Below are 16,045 nucleotides of genomic sequence, written 5' to 3'. Positions count from 1 at the left end.
AACATACAAAATTCTTACAGGGCTTGACAGGGTAGATACAGGGAGGATGTTTCTCCTGGCTGGGGAGTCTAGAATCAGGGGTCACAGTCTCAGAATAAGGGGTCGGCCATTTAGGACTGAGACAAGGCGAAATTTCTTCACTCAGAGGGTGGTGAATCTTTGGAATTCTCTACCCCAAAGGGCTGTGGAGCCTCAGTCATTGAGTATATTCAAGACAGAGATCGATAGATTTTTGAATATTAAGGGAATCAAGGGATATGGGGATCAGGCAGGAAAGTGGAGATGAGGTAGAAGATCAGCCATGATCTCATTGAATGGTGAAGCAGGCTCAAGGGGCTGAATGGCCAATTCCTGCTCGTATTTCTTATGTTCTTAAGATGCAATCTATATAATTAAAACACTTGTATTTCACTTGCGCCCATCACACTTCAAAATGTCACATTTGCTGATTGGCTCATTCATTAAAAAAAACAAATTTCATTCATAAAATAGCAACAAATCTCTATTAATAGGACAATGCCAATTGCCTAAAACATGACAAGCTTATCTCCCATGGGGTTGTGCAAGGTGAGGTGGAGAACACACCGTTTTATAGCAAGCGGAAGGTTATCAACTAAGTGTGACATGGAAAGTGTGACAAGGAAAAAAGTGTTATAGGACGCGAGTGTGATACGTGCTGGAAGTGGAACATGCAAGTGTGATACTTACTGGAAGTGCGCATGACCTGCAAGACTTTTAATGTATTATGGGTACTGCAAGTTACAGAGCGATTAGTTTATTTAAGTATTTCACCCCCCGATTATATTGCTCCTTACCGGAGGAAATGAACGTAGCACTTTTACAGCGTACTGTGCGGTCAGCGGGTGTGGCGGATATAAACTTGAAAAGTAAGAGAGGGCAGTTGGCGGATCTGTAGGTGCCCAGCACAAAATATGGCTCAGCTCTGGGGCATCAGCATCAATTGTGTGCCAAGTAACCAAATACTGCAAAAACAAACAGCGGGGAAAAAAAAGTTTAAACTCACAAATAGGAAACAAAGTCTGGATATCAATAACTCTACAAAAAACTAACCTTTTGATCGGTTCATCATTGGGATAAAGTCACAGGTTTAACAGTCGCATTATTTATGCAAATTCTTCAGTCAAGACAGTTTCCAAAAAAAAATACTTGCATGCAGTACAAAACAGTATCTACAGATATCCACTAGCCTTCCACCTTGATCCTTGTGCTGGCTTTCACATCCTTCCACGGCCTCACCCATTCTATTTTTTCAAAATTCGTTTATGGAATGTGGGCGTCGCTGGCAAGGCCAGCATTTATTGCCCATCCCTAGTTGCCCTTGAGAAGGTGGTGGTGAGCCACCTTCTTGAACCGCTGCAGTCTGTGTGGTTGTGCCACCTCCTCTAGCCGTATGTTCCCACAAGCACACGCTGCTTCTCCAATACTGGTTAACACCTTGTTTCCCACTCTGCCATCAATGGCTACTCTTCCCTGCCCTCATTTTCCACCATCTTACCACCTTTCAAACACCTAATAACCTCTCTTTGACTGGGCTTCACCTGCACCTCAACAACTTAATATTTTTCTGCTTTTGCCTCCCGCTTGGGGTCTAATTTGTATCACCCTGTAAGGTACTTTGATACGTCTGTAGGTGAGGAGCCCAATAGAAATGTAAGCTAATATAAAAGTAAAATTCTGCAGGTGCTGGAAATCTGAAATAAAAACAGAAAATGCTGGAAATACTCAGCAGGTCAGACAGCATCTGTGGAGAGAGAAACAGAGTTAACGTTTCAGGTCGATGACCTTTTGTCAGAACTGGAAAAAGTTGGAGATGTAACAGGTTTTAAGCAAGTGCAGGGGCAGGGAAAGAGGGGAGGGGAGGAAAGAACAAAGGGAAGGTCTGTGATAGGGTGTAAGACAGAAGAGATTAAATGACAAAACGTATGATAGTACAAAGCAAAAGGAGATGGTAATGGGACAAGTAAAGAAACAAAAGATGAGTCTGGAAGAGGTGTAAAAGGGAATGGCAGAATCATCAACAGCTGCCATGTGAAAAAATAGGAACAACGGTTGTGGTCTGAAATTGTTGAACTCGATTTCGAGTCCAGAAGGCTGTAAAGTGCCTAATCGAAAGATGAGGCGCTGTTCCTCGAGCTTATGTTGAGCTTCATTGGAAGGTTATGAATATAGTCCACACTACTAATTGGGGAGGGTTAACAGGGGAAAATGACAGGGACACCTCCTTCTAGAACATTTTAACAAGTACGCCATGTGACCTCCCGTCCTGGGTTCCACACATTGGGCCATAATTTGCTGTAACACGGCTTCTAACGGTATCTGCCGTTAGTTAGACTCGGCCTTGCACTGTTAGGTTTTTACATTTTTTTGCGTGGAAAGTTGCTGAAAGTGCGAGCCGATAACGGCGCAGCGAGGGAAAAAGCAGGGCATCTGGGACCCTGAGAGAACAGGGCAAGCAACAGGGTATCTCTACAACCAACCAGATTGAAGGATTGTGAAATTAACGGCGCAAGGACCGAGAAGGAAGTGTAAGTTAGAGAGGGTGAATTCAATGTCAAATCAAGTAGGGAGAGAAATAAAGGAAGGGAAAGATCGTTTGGATTAAGAGGGAGAGAGAAAAAGAGAGAGAAAAGAGACAAAAAGGTTGTTAAAAAAAATAAAAATTAAAAGTTTTACATTTAAAAAATCCCCAATAATTAAAACCTGAAGGAATGAGACTCCACACTTGCACTAGAGTCATAGCGGCACAGGAGGTGGTCATTCGGCCCATCGAGTCCATGCTGGCTCTCTGTAGAGCAATCCAGTCAGTCCCATTCCCCCGCTCTATCCCAGTAGCCCTGCAAGTTTATTTCCCTCAAGTGCCTATCCAGTCTCCCCCTGAAAACATTGAGTGTCTCCGCTTCCCCCACTTCCGTCGGCAGCGAGTTCCAGGTCCTCGCCACGTAAAAAAGTTTTTCCTCACATCCCCCCGTACCTCTTGCCCAAAACCTTAAATCTGTATCCTCTAGTCCTTGTACCATCAACTAGTAGGAACAGCCTTTCCCCGTCTGCCTATCCAAACTCGTCATAATCTTGTACACCTCTATCAAATCACCCCTCAATCTCCTTTGCTCTAATGAAAACAAATCCAGCTTCTCCAACCTGTCCTTGTAGCTAAGATCCCCCATCCCTGGAACCATTCTGGTATATCTCCTCTGCACCCTCTCAAGGGCCTTCACATCCTTCCTAAAGTGTGGTGACCAGAACTGGACGCAATACTCCAGTTGTGGCCTAACCAGCTCTTTATAAAGGTTCAGCATAACTTCTCTACTTTTGTACTCAATGCCTCTACTTATGAAGCCCAAGATCCCATATGCTTTGCTAACCACTCTCTCAATATGTCCTGCCACCTTCAGGGACCTATGCACGTCAACTCCCAGGTCCCTCTGTCCCTGCACACTCTTTAAAACTGTACCATTAAGTGAATATTGCCTCTCCCTGTTCCTTCTCACAAAATGCATCACCTCACACTTCTCTGTATTAAATTCCATCTGCCACTTGTCTGCCCATTCTGCTAGCCTTTCTATGTCCTGTATCAGTCGATTGGTATCATCATCACTGTTTGCCACACCCCCAAGTTTGGTGTCATCGGCAAATTTAGAAATTCTACTTTGTATTCCAATATCCAGATCATTTATATAGATCAAAAAAAGCAGTGGCCCCAGCACTGACCCTTGGGGAACACCACTGTCTACCATCCTCCAGTCTGAAAAACAGCCATTTACCATGTACTAGTTCATTTTCGGTGCCAGGAAGGTTGACTGACAGTAATTAACACTTATCACTTTGTTGAAAGGGTACTTAGACTGGAATGGAAAAGACTCTACTTTCTGTGGCAAGTTTAGTTTGCATCTACCGCGCAAATACAGCAACTTCACCCCACTCAATGCCCGTCAATGGCGAGGGAGACGGTGAGATGCTGATTTCGCGAAGCTAATGGCGAAGCGCCGCAACTCGAGCAGCAACTTTTCGATATTGGCGTTTAACCGCGCATCTGCCCTCTGCCTGAAGTTGCTGCACCATTTACCCAGAAATAACGGCGAGCGCCATTAGCCTCACCGTTACTTTGACAGCAAATTATGGCCCAATGCCAACCATCAGCTATTCCCTTCAGTACTTTCACCCAATGGTTAATAGTTTTAACTTTACCGTAAAGATTTACAGCACAGTAGAAGGTCAATTGTATATAACTAATCCCCCTGACCCGCTCTCTCCCCATATCCTGCATCTTCCTTTGCTTCAAATGTTTGTCCAATTTTGCCTCTACAACCGCTCCCTGTGGCAAAACATTCCATGCTTCAACAAATTGCATCAAGAAATTTCTCCTAACCCCTCTCTTCACTTTTTTTTTTAGTGACCATTTTAAATTGCGTTACTAACTCAGGGCAGGCTTGATGGACCAGTTGGCCTTCTCCTTCCCGTCATTTTCGTCACTCTCCAACCAGAGAAAAAAACCTTTCCTTATTCACTCCCTCAAAACCCTTCATACTTTTAAAAACTCCTATTAAATCTCCTCTTCATTTCCTCTGCTCCAAAGCTTTCCAGAACCAGCACTGACTATATATATCTCTAAGATCATTTGGATGACAGTTCTGCAGGTGAAGGATAACAAGACGGAGATTGAGCCACCCCCGCTAGGCGTATAATCTTTATTACATTAGTTCCACACATGCTGATATTAAGATGGGTTGAACATCCCTACGGCATCTCTAGCTTATTTTGATGGCCAATCTCCCTAATTGTTCAGATGTCTGATGGAGATTACTCATGCTAGTAGTTGTACACTTTGCCCAAGGCAAGGGTGTCCTAGATTTCTTGTCTTTGTTGCATTGGTGTGATCCATGGAGCTTTGGGGGAACCACGTATGAAGTTTAAATCCATGATCCCATTAATTTAAGTACATCTCAAGTTGCTGATCCTAGCAGATGTTAGTGTTCTGATTTAGGATTGATGCACCAATGAAGTAAAGTGCTAAGAACTCCAAGTCTCCAGGCCCACAAAACTCAAACAGGACAATCTAGTGAATAAGAAATAAAAAGAATGACTTGCATTGATATAGCGCCGTTCAGGACCTCAGAATGTCCAAAGCTCTTTACAGCCAATGAAGTACTTTTTGAAGTGTAGTCACTGTTGCAATATAGGAAATGCAAAAGCCAATTTGCACACAGCAAAGGCCCACAAACAGCAATGAGATAAATGGCCAGATCATCTGTTTTTTTAGCTGTTGGTTGAGGGATAAATATTGGCCAGGAGACCCATAAAGTGCAAATGTAACCAAGTTGCCAAGGGCCAGATTTCCAGAGCTTAGGATTGCATGTAGCTCATGGGTCACGGTTTGAACATCCCCAGCATAAGGTAACTTTATTTTAACCAACTTTACAAAGTTACTAGAGATTGAGCAGTAGGGCTTGCAAGTGCTGCTAAGTGTTCTCTGCTGGTGAGACTGCGTAGTATGCAGTGAGACCAGTCGACTAAATGCCACTTGGTGATGGGGTTCCCAGCAATTTGTGTTCAGCAGATTTTGGCCCAAAAATTAGAATTTGAAGGATTTGTGCCATCTGTAAAGCACTAGTAAAAGGAGGCCATTCAGCCCATCGAGTCTGAGCTGGCTCTTTTGTGGAGCAATCCCATTAGTCCCACTCCCCCACTCTTTCCCCATATCCCTGTAATTCTTTTCTCTTTCAAGTATTCAGCCAATTCCCTTTTGAAGAGTCATATAGTAAATGCTTATTAAAAATAATCACTCCTTGCAGGCATTTAAAAAAAATCTGAATCAGATGCTGTATTAGCATAAGGTTCTGACTTTTAAGATACACAAAAGGTTTAATAACAGAGAAGATGGTTACGTTCTTATTCACCTCACTCCTGTCGTATGAATTCCTGCAGGTGCAATCAGGTTAATGTGGTCTTAATGGAAGAGAAGTTCAGCTATTCCACCGCAGGGACCCTTGTATCCCAGGGGCTGAAAAGACCTAAAGGAGTCTATGCAAACAAACTCCTTTATTTGCAGCAAAAATAGTAATAAATGACGTTGAAAATTCTAATGATGGTGCTCAATGATCTGACATTATTGTGAATGTCAGGACAGTGGTAATGAGCGAGGAGTAAACAAGCCGCACTATCGTACATGTTTTCCATGACTTATTTAGATACATAGAATGATAGAGCACAGAAGGTGGCCATTCGGCCCATCGTGCCTGTGCCGGCTCTTTGGTAGAGCTAATCCGACTCCCCCGCCCTTTCCCCAAAGTGCTGTAAGTTTTTTCCCTTCAAGTATTTATCCAATTCTCTTTTGAATGTTACTTTCAGGCAGTACATTCGAGATCACCACAACTTGCTGTGTAAAAATAATGTTTCTTCATGTCGCCTCTGGTTCTTTTGCCAATCATCTTAAATCTGTGTCCTCTGGTTACTGACCCTCCTGCCACTGGAAACGGTTTCTCCTTATTTATACAATCAAAACCCTTCATGATTTTGAACACCTCAATCAAATCTCCTCTTAACCTTCTCTGTTCCGAGAAGAACAACCCCAGCTTCTCCAGTCTCTCCACATAATTGAAGTCCCTCATCCCTGGTACCATTCTAATAAACCTCCTCTGCACCCTCTCTAAGGCCTGGACATCCTTCCTAAAGTGCGGTGCCCAGGAATGAACACAATACTCCAGCTGAGGCCTAGCCAGTGCTTTAGAAAGGTTTAGCATAACTTCTTTACTTTTATATTCTATTCCTCTATTAATAAAGCCCAGGATCCTGCATGCTTTTAAAACAGCCTTCTCAACTTGTCCTGCTCTCTAAAGATTTATGTACATACACCCCCAGGTCTCTCTGTTCCTACATCCCCATTGAATCTAAAGATTTATTATACAATCCCTCGATCAGCTTGTTATGGCTAGAGTCTACATGCTTTTAAAAATAAATGGAGATGCAATGTGAAGGGCCACGTCCACAGTGCGGTATACCACCAAGACCGAAAATAATGAAAGAAGTGGCTAGATAAATGCAAATGTAGTAATTAGGCGACACCAAGCGTGGATTGTAAAACCCTGAAGGTTGCAAGAAAAGGAAACAGAAAGAATGGAGGAAGGCGAGGAATTCCAGAGTTCTGAGGTGCTGGAATAGTAAGGGACGATGCAATTAATTTCCTCTCAAAACTCTTCAAGAGGAAGGGGAATAGTATGAAGCCTGAAATGCTTCTGATCAATGAAGTGATTATTGGTGTGAAACAAGCTGGGTTGATTGACAGGGTGTGATTTGTTACAGAGCATTACCTAAAAGGCAGAAACGAGGTTATGTGTTAGAAGTGGCCACCAGCGAGAAGACACACAGCACAAGAGGTAGGATTGGAGGCGAGGAAAATATCTGAGAGATGAGCTGAATCACTGGACCGATCAGAGGGAAGGGAAGGCTGATGGAGGGATTGCTTACGCCCTTTCATCCAAATAGATAGTGAATCCTTCGATACATTAGGTAGGTGATGAAATGGGGTTATATTGCTATGATGTATCATTGAAAATGCTCGAGTTGGGAGAAGAAAATAAACATCAGCCAGGACTCTCCGTCTTGATGGCTAGTAAATTACTTCTTCCAGAAAGTGCGGCATGCACACTGGGCAGGGCAAGATCAAATAGCTGGCCAACACTCATTTAGATTCCTATCTGAACAATCGCCACTTGGGTGAGATACCACAGGACTACCAGCAACTGTTAGGAGAGGAGGGAGAAAATTGGACCAAAAGAAAAGCCCTTTCTCACCATTTACCACTATTGCCTTCATCACCATTCCAACATTTTGAAAGCCTCCCAGAATCAAACAAGTACACAAAATAAACAGAGCACAAGTCCTAACAGATGAGTAATGTTTAACTTGTTTTGTCTTGGGACGTTTTACTATGTTAAAGGCGCTATATAAATACAAGTTGTTGTTTTTCCTCCCCGGAATATCTGTTCAGTACTACACAATTGCGAAAACACTGATCACGTGCAAAAGAGTGAATATATTGCAAATCAAAGTCTATGCAAGGGGTTAACTTTGCAAACAGTAGTTTGGCTCAGGGCACTTTGAACCGCCCATACTTAGCGGAAACCGCATCTCTAATTCACTGCAGTCTTTTTACGGTGTGTCATAAATCTGCCACTTACCCCATTATAAATAAATGCGTATTCTTTCATTAATAACTCCCAGAATGTTAAGTGGATAATATAGAGTTTATTATCGACAGGTCTTTTTAAAAATTCGTTCCTGGGATGTGGGAGTCGCTGGCAAGGCCAGCATTTATTGCCCATCCCTAACTGTTCTTGAGAAAGTGGTGGTGAGCCACCTTCTTGAACCACTGCAGTCCATGTGGTGAAGGTACTCCCACAGTGCTGGTAGGGAGGGAGTTCAAGAATTTTGATGCAGCGCCGATGAAGGATCGGCGATATATTTCCAGGTCAGGATGGTGTGTGACTTGGAGGGGAACTTGCAGATGATGGTGTTTCCATGCACCTGCTGCCCTTGTCCTTCTTGGCAGTAGAGGTTGCGGGTTTGGGAGGCGCTGCCAAAGAAGCCACAGCGAGTTCCAAGTTTCCTTGAGTTCCAGGCAAGTCAGCAAAAAAGGAACTTTCTAAATGGCAAAGCAAAGATTACAGAACGAAGACTATGCCTCACTAATTATCTTACCCTCACCTCAGATATCCAGAAGTGAAACTGTGTAAACAGATGCATTTCCCCCTTTTTTTCTCTCCCACACGGCAGCTGTCTCTCATTCTGCCAGCGCATTTCACACCTAATCTAGAGCCGTCTTTTGTCTCTTTACTAGTCCGATCACCATCTCGTCTGGTTTTGAATACCTCTTAATGTCTCTTCACTTCTCTTTTGTTCTTTCACCCCCATTTCCCAGCCCCCAAACTGGCCTTTTAATCGGTTTCATTTCCTGTGTTTTTTCAGTCCTGACGAAGGGTTTCGACCTGAAACGTTGACTCTATTTTCTCTCCACGGATGTTGCCTGGCCTGCTGAGTTTTTCCAGCATTTTCTGTTGTTAAACGGATGCATTGTTGGATCAATTTTTTCTCCCCATTTGCCATTATGAGCACATCTGTACCAAATAGCTTTGCACTATAATACAGGAAACTTTGTGCTATCCGGCACCGAGCTGTTGCCATTCCCTCAAAACTGCCGGACACTCCAGCGCTCATGTTGAAAGATACGAGCTTCCGTATCTGTCAACTAACCCTGTTGCTTAGCAACAGCTTCTAAACAGTCCAAGCGTCTCTGTAGCTTATCAACAGCTTCAGCAGACCTTGACTGTTGAGGAAAAAAGCAACGAGAAAAAAAAACCTAACGAAAACGTCACCTGATTTTTGCCGGTGGCTCGAGCATTCCGGACAGTTAGCCTCCGGATAACACAAAGTTTCCTGTATTTTGTTTGCTGTTTTCTACTAGATATTGAGGGGGACATTCTAATTGTTTTCCTCTCTGGAAAGAATACTTTCGTTTTTTTACCTTTGGCACAAAATCATATTGGTGGAGAATGGCCGTTCCACCCATCTTAATCTATCCATCTGGAAAGACTCGGCACTCCCCCATTTCAGCATCCGATTGCTTCGTTATTGATCGTAACATTTAGCTTCTGATATTCTAACTGGAAGCTCATTGCATGTGTTGATACCTCTTGGTGTGAAGAAGTGCTTCCCAACATTTTACTAATTTGTATCTCGGTTCCCTTGTTCTGTTCCCATAGTTTAATTTCAAATAATATTCCAGATTTACCTTTTCCAATCCCTTAGCTATCTTATGTATCTTGACAAAAATCACCTCTCTGACACCTCTTTTCTGGACTGAAAAATGCAAGTTTCTTCAGTTTTTCTTCATGACTCAATCCTCTGGCTTTTCTCTGCACTGCCTCCAGCACATTAATGTCTCCTTTGTTTATTGGCAACCAGAACTGAACATAGTGCTCAAGGTGTGGCCCGACCAGAGCACTGTCCAATTTGTGGGTTCAAGCTCCACTCCAGAGGCTTGAGCACTTAATGTCGGCTGACACCTCAGTGCAGGAATGAGGGAGCGCAGCACTGTCGGAGATGCCATCTTTTAGATGCGATATTAAACTGAGACCTGGGGGGGCGGGGGGGGGGGGGTCTCCCCTCTTAAGGTGGATGTAAAATGTCTCCTGGCACTATTTGAAGAGGAGCAGCAGAGTTTTCCTGATCAACATTTATCCCTCAACCAACATCATTAAAAAAAAACATTAAATGAGACTTTGCTGTGGGCAAACTGGTGACTGCAATTCCCTACATTACAACAGTGACTGCACTTCAAAAGTACTTCATTGGCTGTGAAGTACTTTGAGACGTTCTTAGGCACAACAGAAATGCAAGCTATTTCTTTACCTCCGCTGACTTGTATTCCACTATTTTGATTATGTAGTTCAGTATTCTATTGGCTTTGTTGAGCTGCTATTCTGAATTGATTTGACATGTTGAGTAAGACTCCTAGATCGCTTTCAACTTCTTCCTGAGTGCACGTATCCCCCGATTTCCTTTCAATGTGTAGGACTTTGGACTTGTCTGAAGTAAATTTCATCTGCCAATGATCTGCCCACTTTATCCAACAATTTTTGTAATTTCTGAACTGCCTCCTTGGGTTGCACAGCCCCCTCCTAGTTTGGTATCTCTGCTAATTTGACTAATTTCCATCGACTTTCTGATTCTAGGTCATTGATGTAAATTAGATGCATTAGTGTTCCCAACACAGTACTGGGGAACCCACTCGGAACTTCCCCACAAGCCTGACATAACTCCTCTAAATAAACACCTTGCCAGCAAGGCCCAAGGGGGTTCTCCCAATCTCCCTCTGCAACGTTGGTGGGAGATTGGCGGAAAAACCCAGGAGAAATGGTTTAAGCGCCGGGCTTTCTGCCAATCACCCACCAGAGTTGTGGAGGGAAATTCAGGAACCCGAGGAAATTCTACCCCCTGTTGTCTTCTACCTCTTCGGCCAGTTTCTTACCTATTCCCAAGATTGACCCTGAATTCCTACAGCATTGAGCTTAACTAATATAGCCAAATACAACATACTCTGATTCGTCCTCTGAAAGGAGTGATCCCCAGCATGCAGAAGCTTCAAAAGGCTTACGTTCTTGCCCCCTGCTATCAAAAAACACATTGCTCGGAATCACTGGGCCGCTCCTGAAGATTATGCGGTGCTCCATTTCAGTCGCTGAAATCCAAGTTTTATTGTACGTTAGCTTCTCAGACAGAATGTAACTAGGCGAACACACCCAGCCAGCTGCTGAATCCTTCTTGGCATTCTCACAAGGTTGACTGAAAAGCTTGGCCAGAGTTATCTACAGGAACTGCCATAAACATGCTGAACAAGCAATTCGACTTTACAAAATGCCCCGTTGGTCTCGTCACTTGTGCCTCAGGCGTCAAGTGCTTAGACTTTGGATAACGATCAAGAGTACAAAAAAAAGATCAACTTTGACTTTGCAGAAATGTGCCAACGGGCAAGTAAAATGACACCACATCTGGTATTTAAATATGGTAATAAGCATTTATACATGTTTCACATTGCTGTTTGTGGGAGCTTGCTGTGCGCAAGTTGGCTGCCGTGCTTCCTACACTACAAGTGACTACACTTCAGAAGTACTTCATTGGCTGTAAAGCACTTTGGGACGTCCGGTGGTCGTGAAGGCGCTGTACAAATGCAAGTCTTTGTCTTTTTTTTGTGTGCATCTTTTTCCATGTAATAATCGCTAATAATTTATTCCATTTTCAAATTAAACAGTTTCCCCTTTTCTGCTGCTCACATTTTTAAGTTTTTGTACAAAAGCCAAATAAGGGCAGCTATTTAGGGGCATCCATTTAATGTCCATATCCATTTAATGTCCATATCCTTACCCGAATGGCTTCTGGGACATCACTAACGGCTCCCGGATCCAGCCTCACCAAACGAGTTACTTCTGCTCCTATGGCTTCAGTGTTTTTAAATCTGGCAGATGCAAAATGTTGGACAAACGGGTGTAAATTTTCAATAAATCTAACGTACTGTTCAATAAAAGAGGCAAGATTATTCAGCTATAGGTACAATATTCCGCATCCTTCAAACAGGATAGATCTCGCGTGGGGCTGGTCGCGGGCGGCGTGGGGCTGGTCGCGGGCGGCGTGGGGCTGGCCGCGGGCGGCGTGGGGCTGGCCGCGGGCGGCGTGGGGCTGGTCGCGGGCGGCGTGGGGCTGGTCGCGGGCGGCGTGGGGCTGGTCGCGGGCGGCGTGGGGCTGGTCGCGGGCAGCAGGGGACTGATCGCGGGCAGCAGGGGACTGATCGCGGGCAGCAGGGGACTGATCACAGGCAGTACGGGATCTGGAGTGTGGTCATGTTGATGCCTTTGTGGTCTTACTGTACACTGTAACCTGTCATTTGTCGTGGTCCAGGCCTGGCTGACTGACTGGCCACTTGACTCTGGCCAGAATATCAGAGATCAGCAAGAACGAATTTTGTAAACATCTCCCTCTGGCCATGCCATGAACAGCAGACCAAAACAACCCCCCCATCCCAAACAACACGGTTAGCTCAGAATTTTCATTTGACGGTAGAAAGTGCCTAACACATTCCAAATCTGTTATTTGTAAATTTTCTCTTTAGTTGTCAGAGTTTGGGTATTGCAGTTCAAAAGGAGCAGAGTGAAAACACCTCCCGTGATGCATCTCTCCCAACAGAATTCTCCACAGGTGCCAGAACACTGCCCCTCTTGCCTTCCTTCTGTTAGTAACGACTGCCTGGTCATGTATGCACACATGTATGCATACATGCATGAACACAAACACATACATCGTCCATGGCATCCAGGAATCCCAAGCACTCAGGCCCAGGTGAAATTTCCAACTCAAGGCTCAGAGTTCAGACAAGAGGGCAGACCTATACAGGAGACACTGCATTTCCAACATTAAATAACCACTGACATTACATAACCAACTTAATCACTAGCTTCGTTCTGTTCTCCCCCTCCACCCCACCAGTTATGTAATGTTGTATGTAATGTAAGCAAAACTCATCAACATTATCGTATTGGTTTTAGCCTCACTGTCAGTCTTATGCTAACATATTTAATCTCTTTTCCTTCCAATATTTCTTTCTGAAGGCATTCACTCCTTGCTGAGGTACGGTTCCGTAGGTGTCAGTTCCCCTCCAGTATCTCGCTCAAGTTGCCATTCCTCACAAGCAAGCCTAGACAGCGACCGCCGGCAACTATTTGATTGCAAGGAGGGTGGGGAACATCATAGCTGAACACAATCCTGGCCTCGCCCAACATTTGCACGCACCTTCACAGCAAGGGATTGCTCAACAGCATTCAAGAATGGCAGCAATAGCCAAATTCTTCCCTCGTTAACCACGAGGCCGAGGACAATTGTAGCGCTCCTACTGAGGAGAGATCAGTGACCTCAATCCAGACTGTGCATGGACTGTTCTGACGAAGGGTCATCGACCTGAAACCTTAACTCGGTTTCTCTCTCCACAGACGCTGCCTGACCTGCTGAGTATTTCCAGCATTTTCTGTTTTTATTTCCTTTCTGGTTCATGGTTCAGCTTCCCAATGGATCAAATTGCCCACCCATTGAGGGAAGCTATTTAATTTCATTTTTATTGTGTTTAGTGCACCATGCAGGTTTCGGTCCATGCAAATGAAAAGCTGCAAGATGGGATTATCACATAGAATATACAGCACAGAAACAGGCCATTCGGCCCAACTGGTCAATGCTGGTGTTTATGCTCCACACGAGCCTCCTCCCACCCCTTTTCATCTCACCCTATCAGCATATCCTTTGATTCCTTTCTCACTCATGTACTTATCTAGCTTCCTCTCAAATGCATCTGTGTTATTCACCTCAACTGTTCCTTGCGGTAGCGAGTTCCACATTCTCACTATTCTCTGGGTAAAGAAGTTTCTTCTGAATTCCCTATTGGATTTATTAGTGACTATCTTAGATTTATGGCCCCTAGGTCTGGACTCCCCCGCAATGTATGTGTTTCGAAAAATGTAGTGTATCCAGTTTCAAATTCAGCTTCAAAGCTTATTTATGCACTTAACAGGGAAATGCTTGGATTGTGCTAGCATTGGATCAATGCCCATGGTGTGAGGAAGAACAAAACAGAGAAGCTGCATTTAGTGGTAACATAGCAGGCAAAAAACATATATAGCTAACATTACTATTTTAAGTTACAGTAAGTATTAACTGGTTGACTTCTGATATTAAATGTTAAGCAGCAGCAATACTGCTTCCAATTAACACCTACAACGTAAAATGATAATGCAAAGTTTTAATGGGTCTGGCCCAATTACCTGGTAGGCAGCTCTATGGCCAAGTGAGGCGAGATGCTCCAGGCCAGATTTACATTATCCTTCCACTGCTTTTCATTCAGACTGTTGTACTTTGACCGCCAATTCGCTATGCTCGCTTCTCCTGCCTGGTCCATTGCCAACTCAGGGGACGAGAGAGGGTTATACCACGTGGCGAGGCGCTCGATTTCACTTGCCTAAATATTGAAAACAAAAGTAATAATTCTTGATAAAATGGTACATCAGATTAGAGTTAGATGCTTCTTTAACAATTCCTCCTGAATGCTCCTGCAGCATTGAATCATAGAATGATACAGCACAAAAGGAGGCCATTCAGCCCATCGTGCCTGCGCCGGCTCATTGTTAGAGCTATTCAATTAATCCCACTCCCCATAGCCCTGTAAATTTTTTCCCTTCAACTATTTATCCAATTCCCTTTTGAAAGTTACTACTGAATCTGCTTCCACCGCCCTTTCAGATCACAACAACTCACTGCGTAAAAGAAATGTTTCCTCATGTCGCCTCTGGTTCTTTTGCCAATCACCTTAAATCTGTGTCCTCTGGTTACCGACCCTTCTGCCAATGGGAACAGTTTCTCCTTATTTACTCACTGAGCCTAGCCTATGTAAAATATATAGTCTGCTCTGGATAATTTAGCCATTTTTTTTTAAATTTTTTAATTGAACTATCTAACAATTGGAATTAAGCAACTTTGAATTAAGAGCAGACTGTATTTCATAAAATAGGGGTGTGTGTGTGCGCGTGTACGGATGTGTAATATATAGACTTGTTAGGTAATTACTCTCCTCTATAATTCAAAGTAGAAAGTCAGATAGTCTTGAAATCATATTGACATTCAAATCACAGTGGTGTTGCACTACATAACTGCACTGATTGATTTCGTAGATGATGGAGAAATGTATAATGAATTGTTCATGACATACTGGTTCTCTAGTGACCAGAGGCTGTGGAGAGGAGCCTGCTACATGTACAGAGTAGACTAGTTAGATAATTACTCTCCTCTATAATTCAAAACCTAGCCAAATGAAGTTGGAACGGTGTTGGCGGAGCAAAACTGACCAAATTTTGGGAAATAATATATGGTAATACATTAAACATCAAAAAGTTTTTCTATACATGTATACGCATGTGTAATATATATGTCAAATCTTTTTGATGACACTGATGACCCTCACAAGTGAAGTTCAAGCAGACGCTCTTCTGAAGCGTCCTGGGACGTTTTACTATGTTAAAGGAGCTATATAAAATGTAAGTTGTTGTATCTACATGGTGACTGCTTTGTAACACATTCCAATCTACAGTATATGCTATTTTCTCCCATAAGCCTACTGACTGATCCTCGAGTTCCATAAATGTGCAGGGTTAATAATTTAAGTTTTAGTAGAAATAGAATATCAACGGTGCATTTGCATGTGGCATGATTCTAGCCTTTGTCCTTCTCAAAAAATAAAACTCATCACCCAAATTATCCAAGGTTCATAAATATAGCACGCATCAATTCAGTTATTTCTGAAAATGTGAAAGAATGGGGACCAATACCACTTCTCTCCCAGTCCTGGTCTTGGCTTGGCTTAAATAGCAATGGCAAAGTAAAAAAAAAGGAAAAGGAATGTCCGGTGTCAGAGAGGTGATATTATAGAGGTATACTAGAG

General features: G+C 43.4%; 1 protein-coding gene across 2 annotated transcripts in view; it reads right to left on the bottom strand.

Annotated features, from left to right (window-relative positions):
* pi4kab (phosphatidylinositol 4-kinase, catalytic, alpha b) overlaps positions 1–16,045 on the bottom strand; it is a 173,243-nt gene that overhangs the window by 33,294 nt on the left and 123,904 nt on the right. For both annotated transcript variants that reach the window (XM_086012001.1, XM_086012002.1), the window contains 3 exons: positions 14,376–14,569; positions 11,938–12,028; positions 816–983 (listed from right to left, as the gene is read on the bottom strand). In XM_086012001.1, coding sequence (XP_085868127.1) covers positions 816–983; positions 11,938–12,028; positions 14,376–14,569 — 453 coding nt within the window. The remainder of the gene's footprint in view (positions 1–815; positions 984–11,937; positions 12,029–14,375; positions 14,570–16,045) is intronic.

The sequence above is a fragment of the Somniosus microcephalus genome, chromosome 19 (assembly GCF_052327205.1).
Source record: "Somniosus microcephalus isolate GS21.2 chromosome 19, FLI_Smic_1.0, whole genome shotgun sequence".
Lineage (NCBI taxonomy): Eukaryota > Metazoa > Chordata > Chondrichthyes > Squaliformes > Somniosidae > Somniosus > Somniosus microcephalus.
Note: the sequence above shows the minus strand (reverse complement) of the source record. Positions and strands in the feature narration are given on the sequence as shown.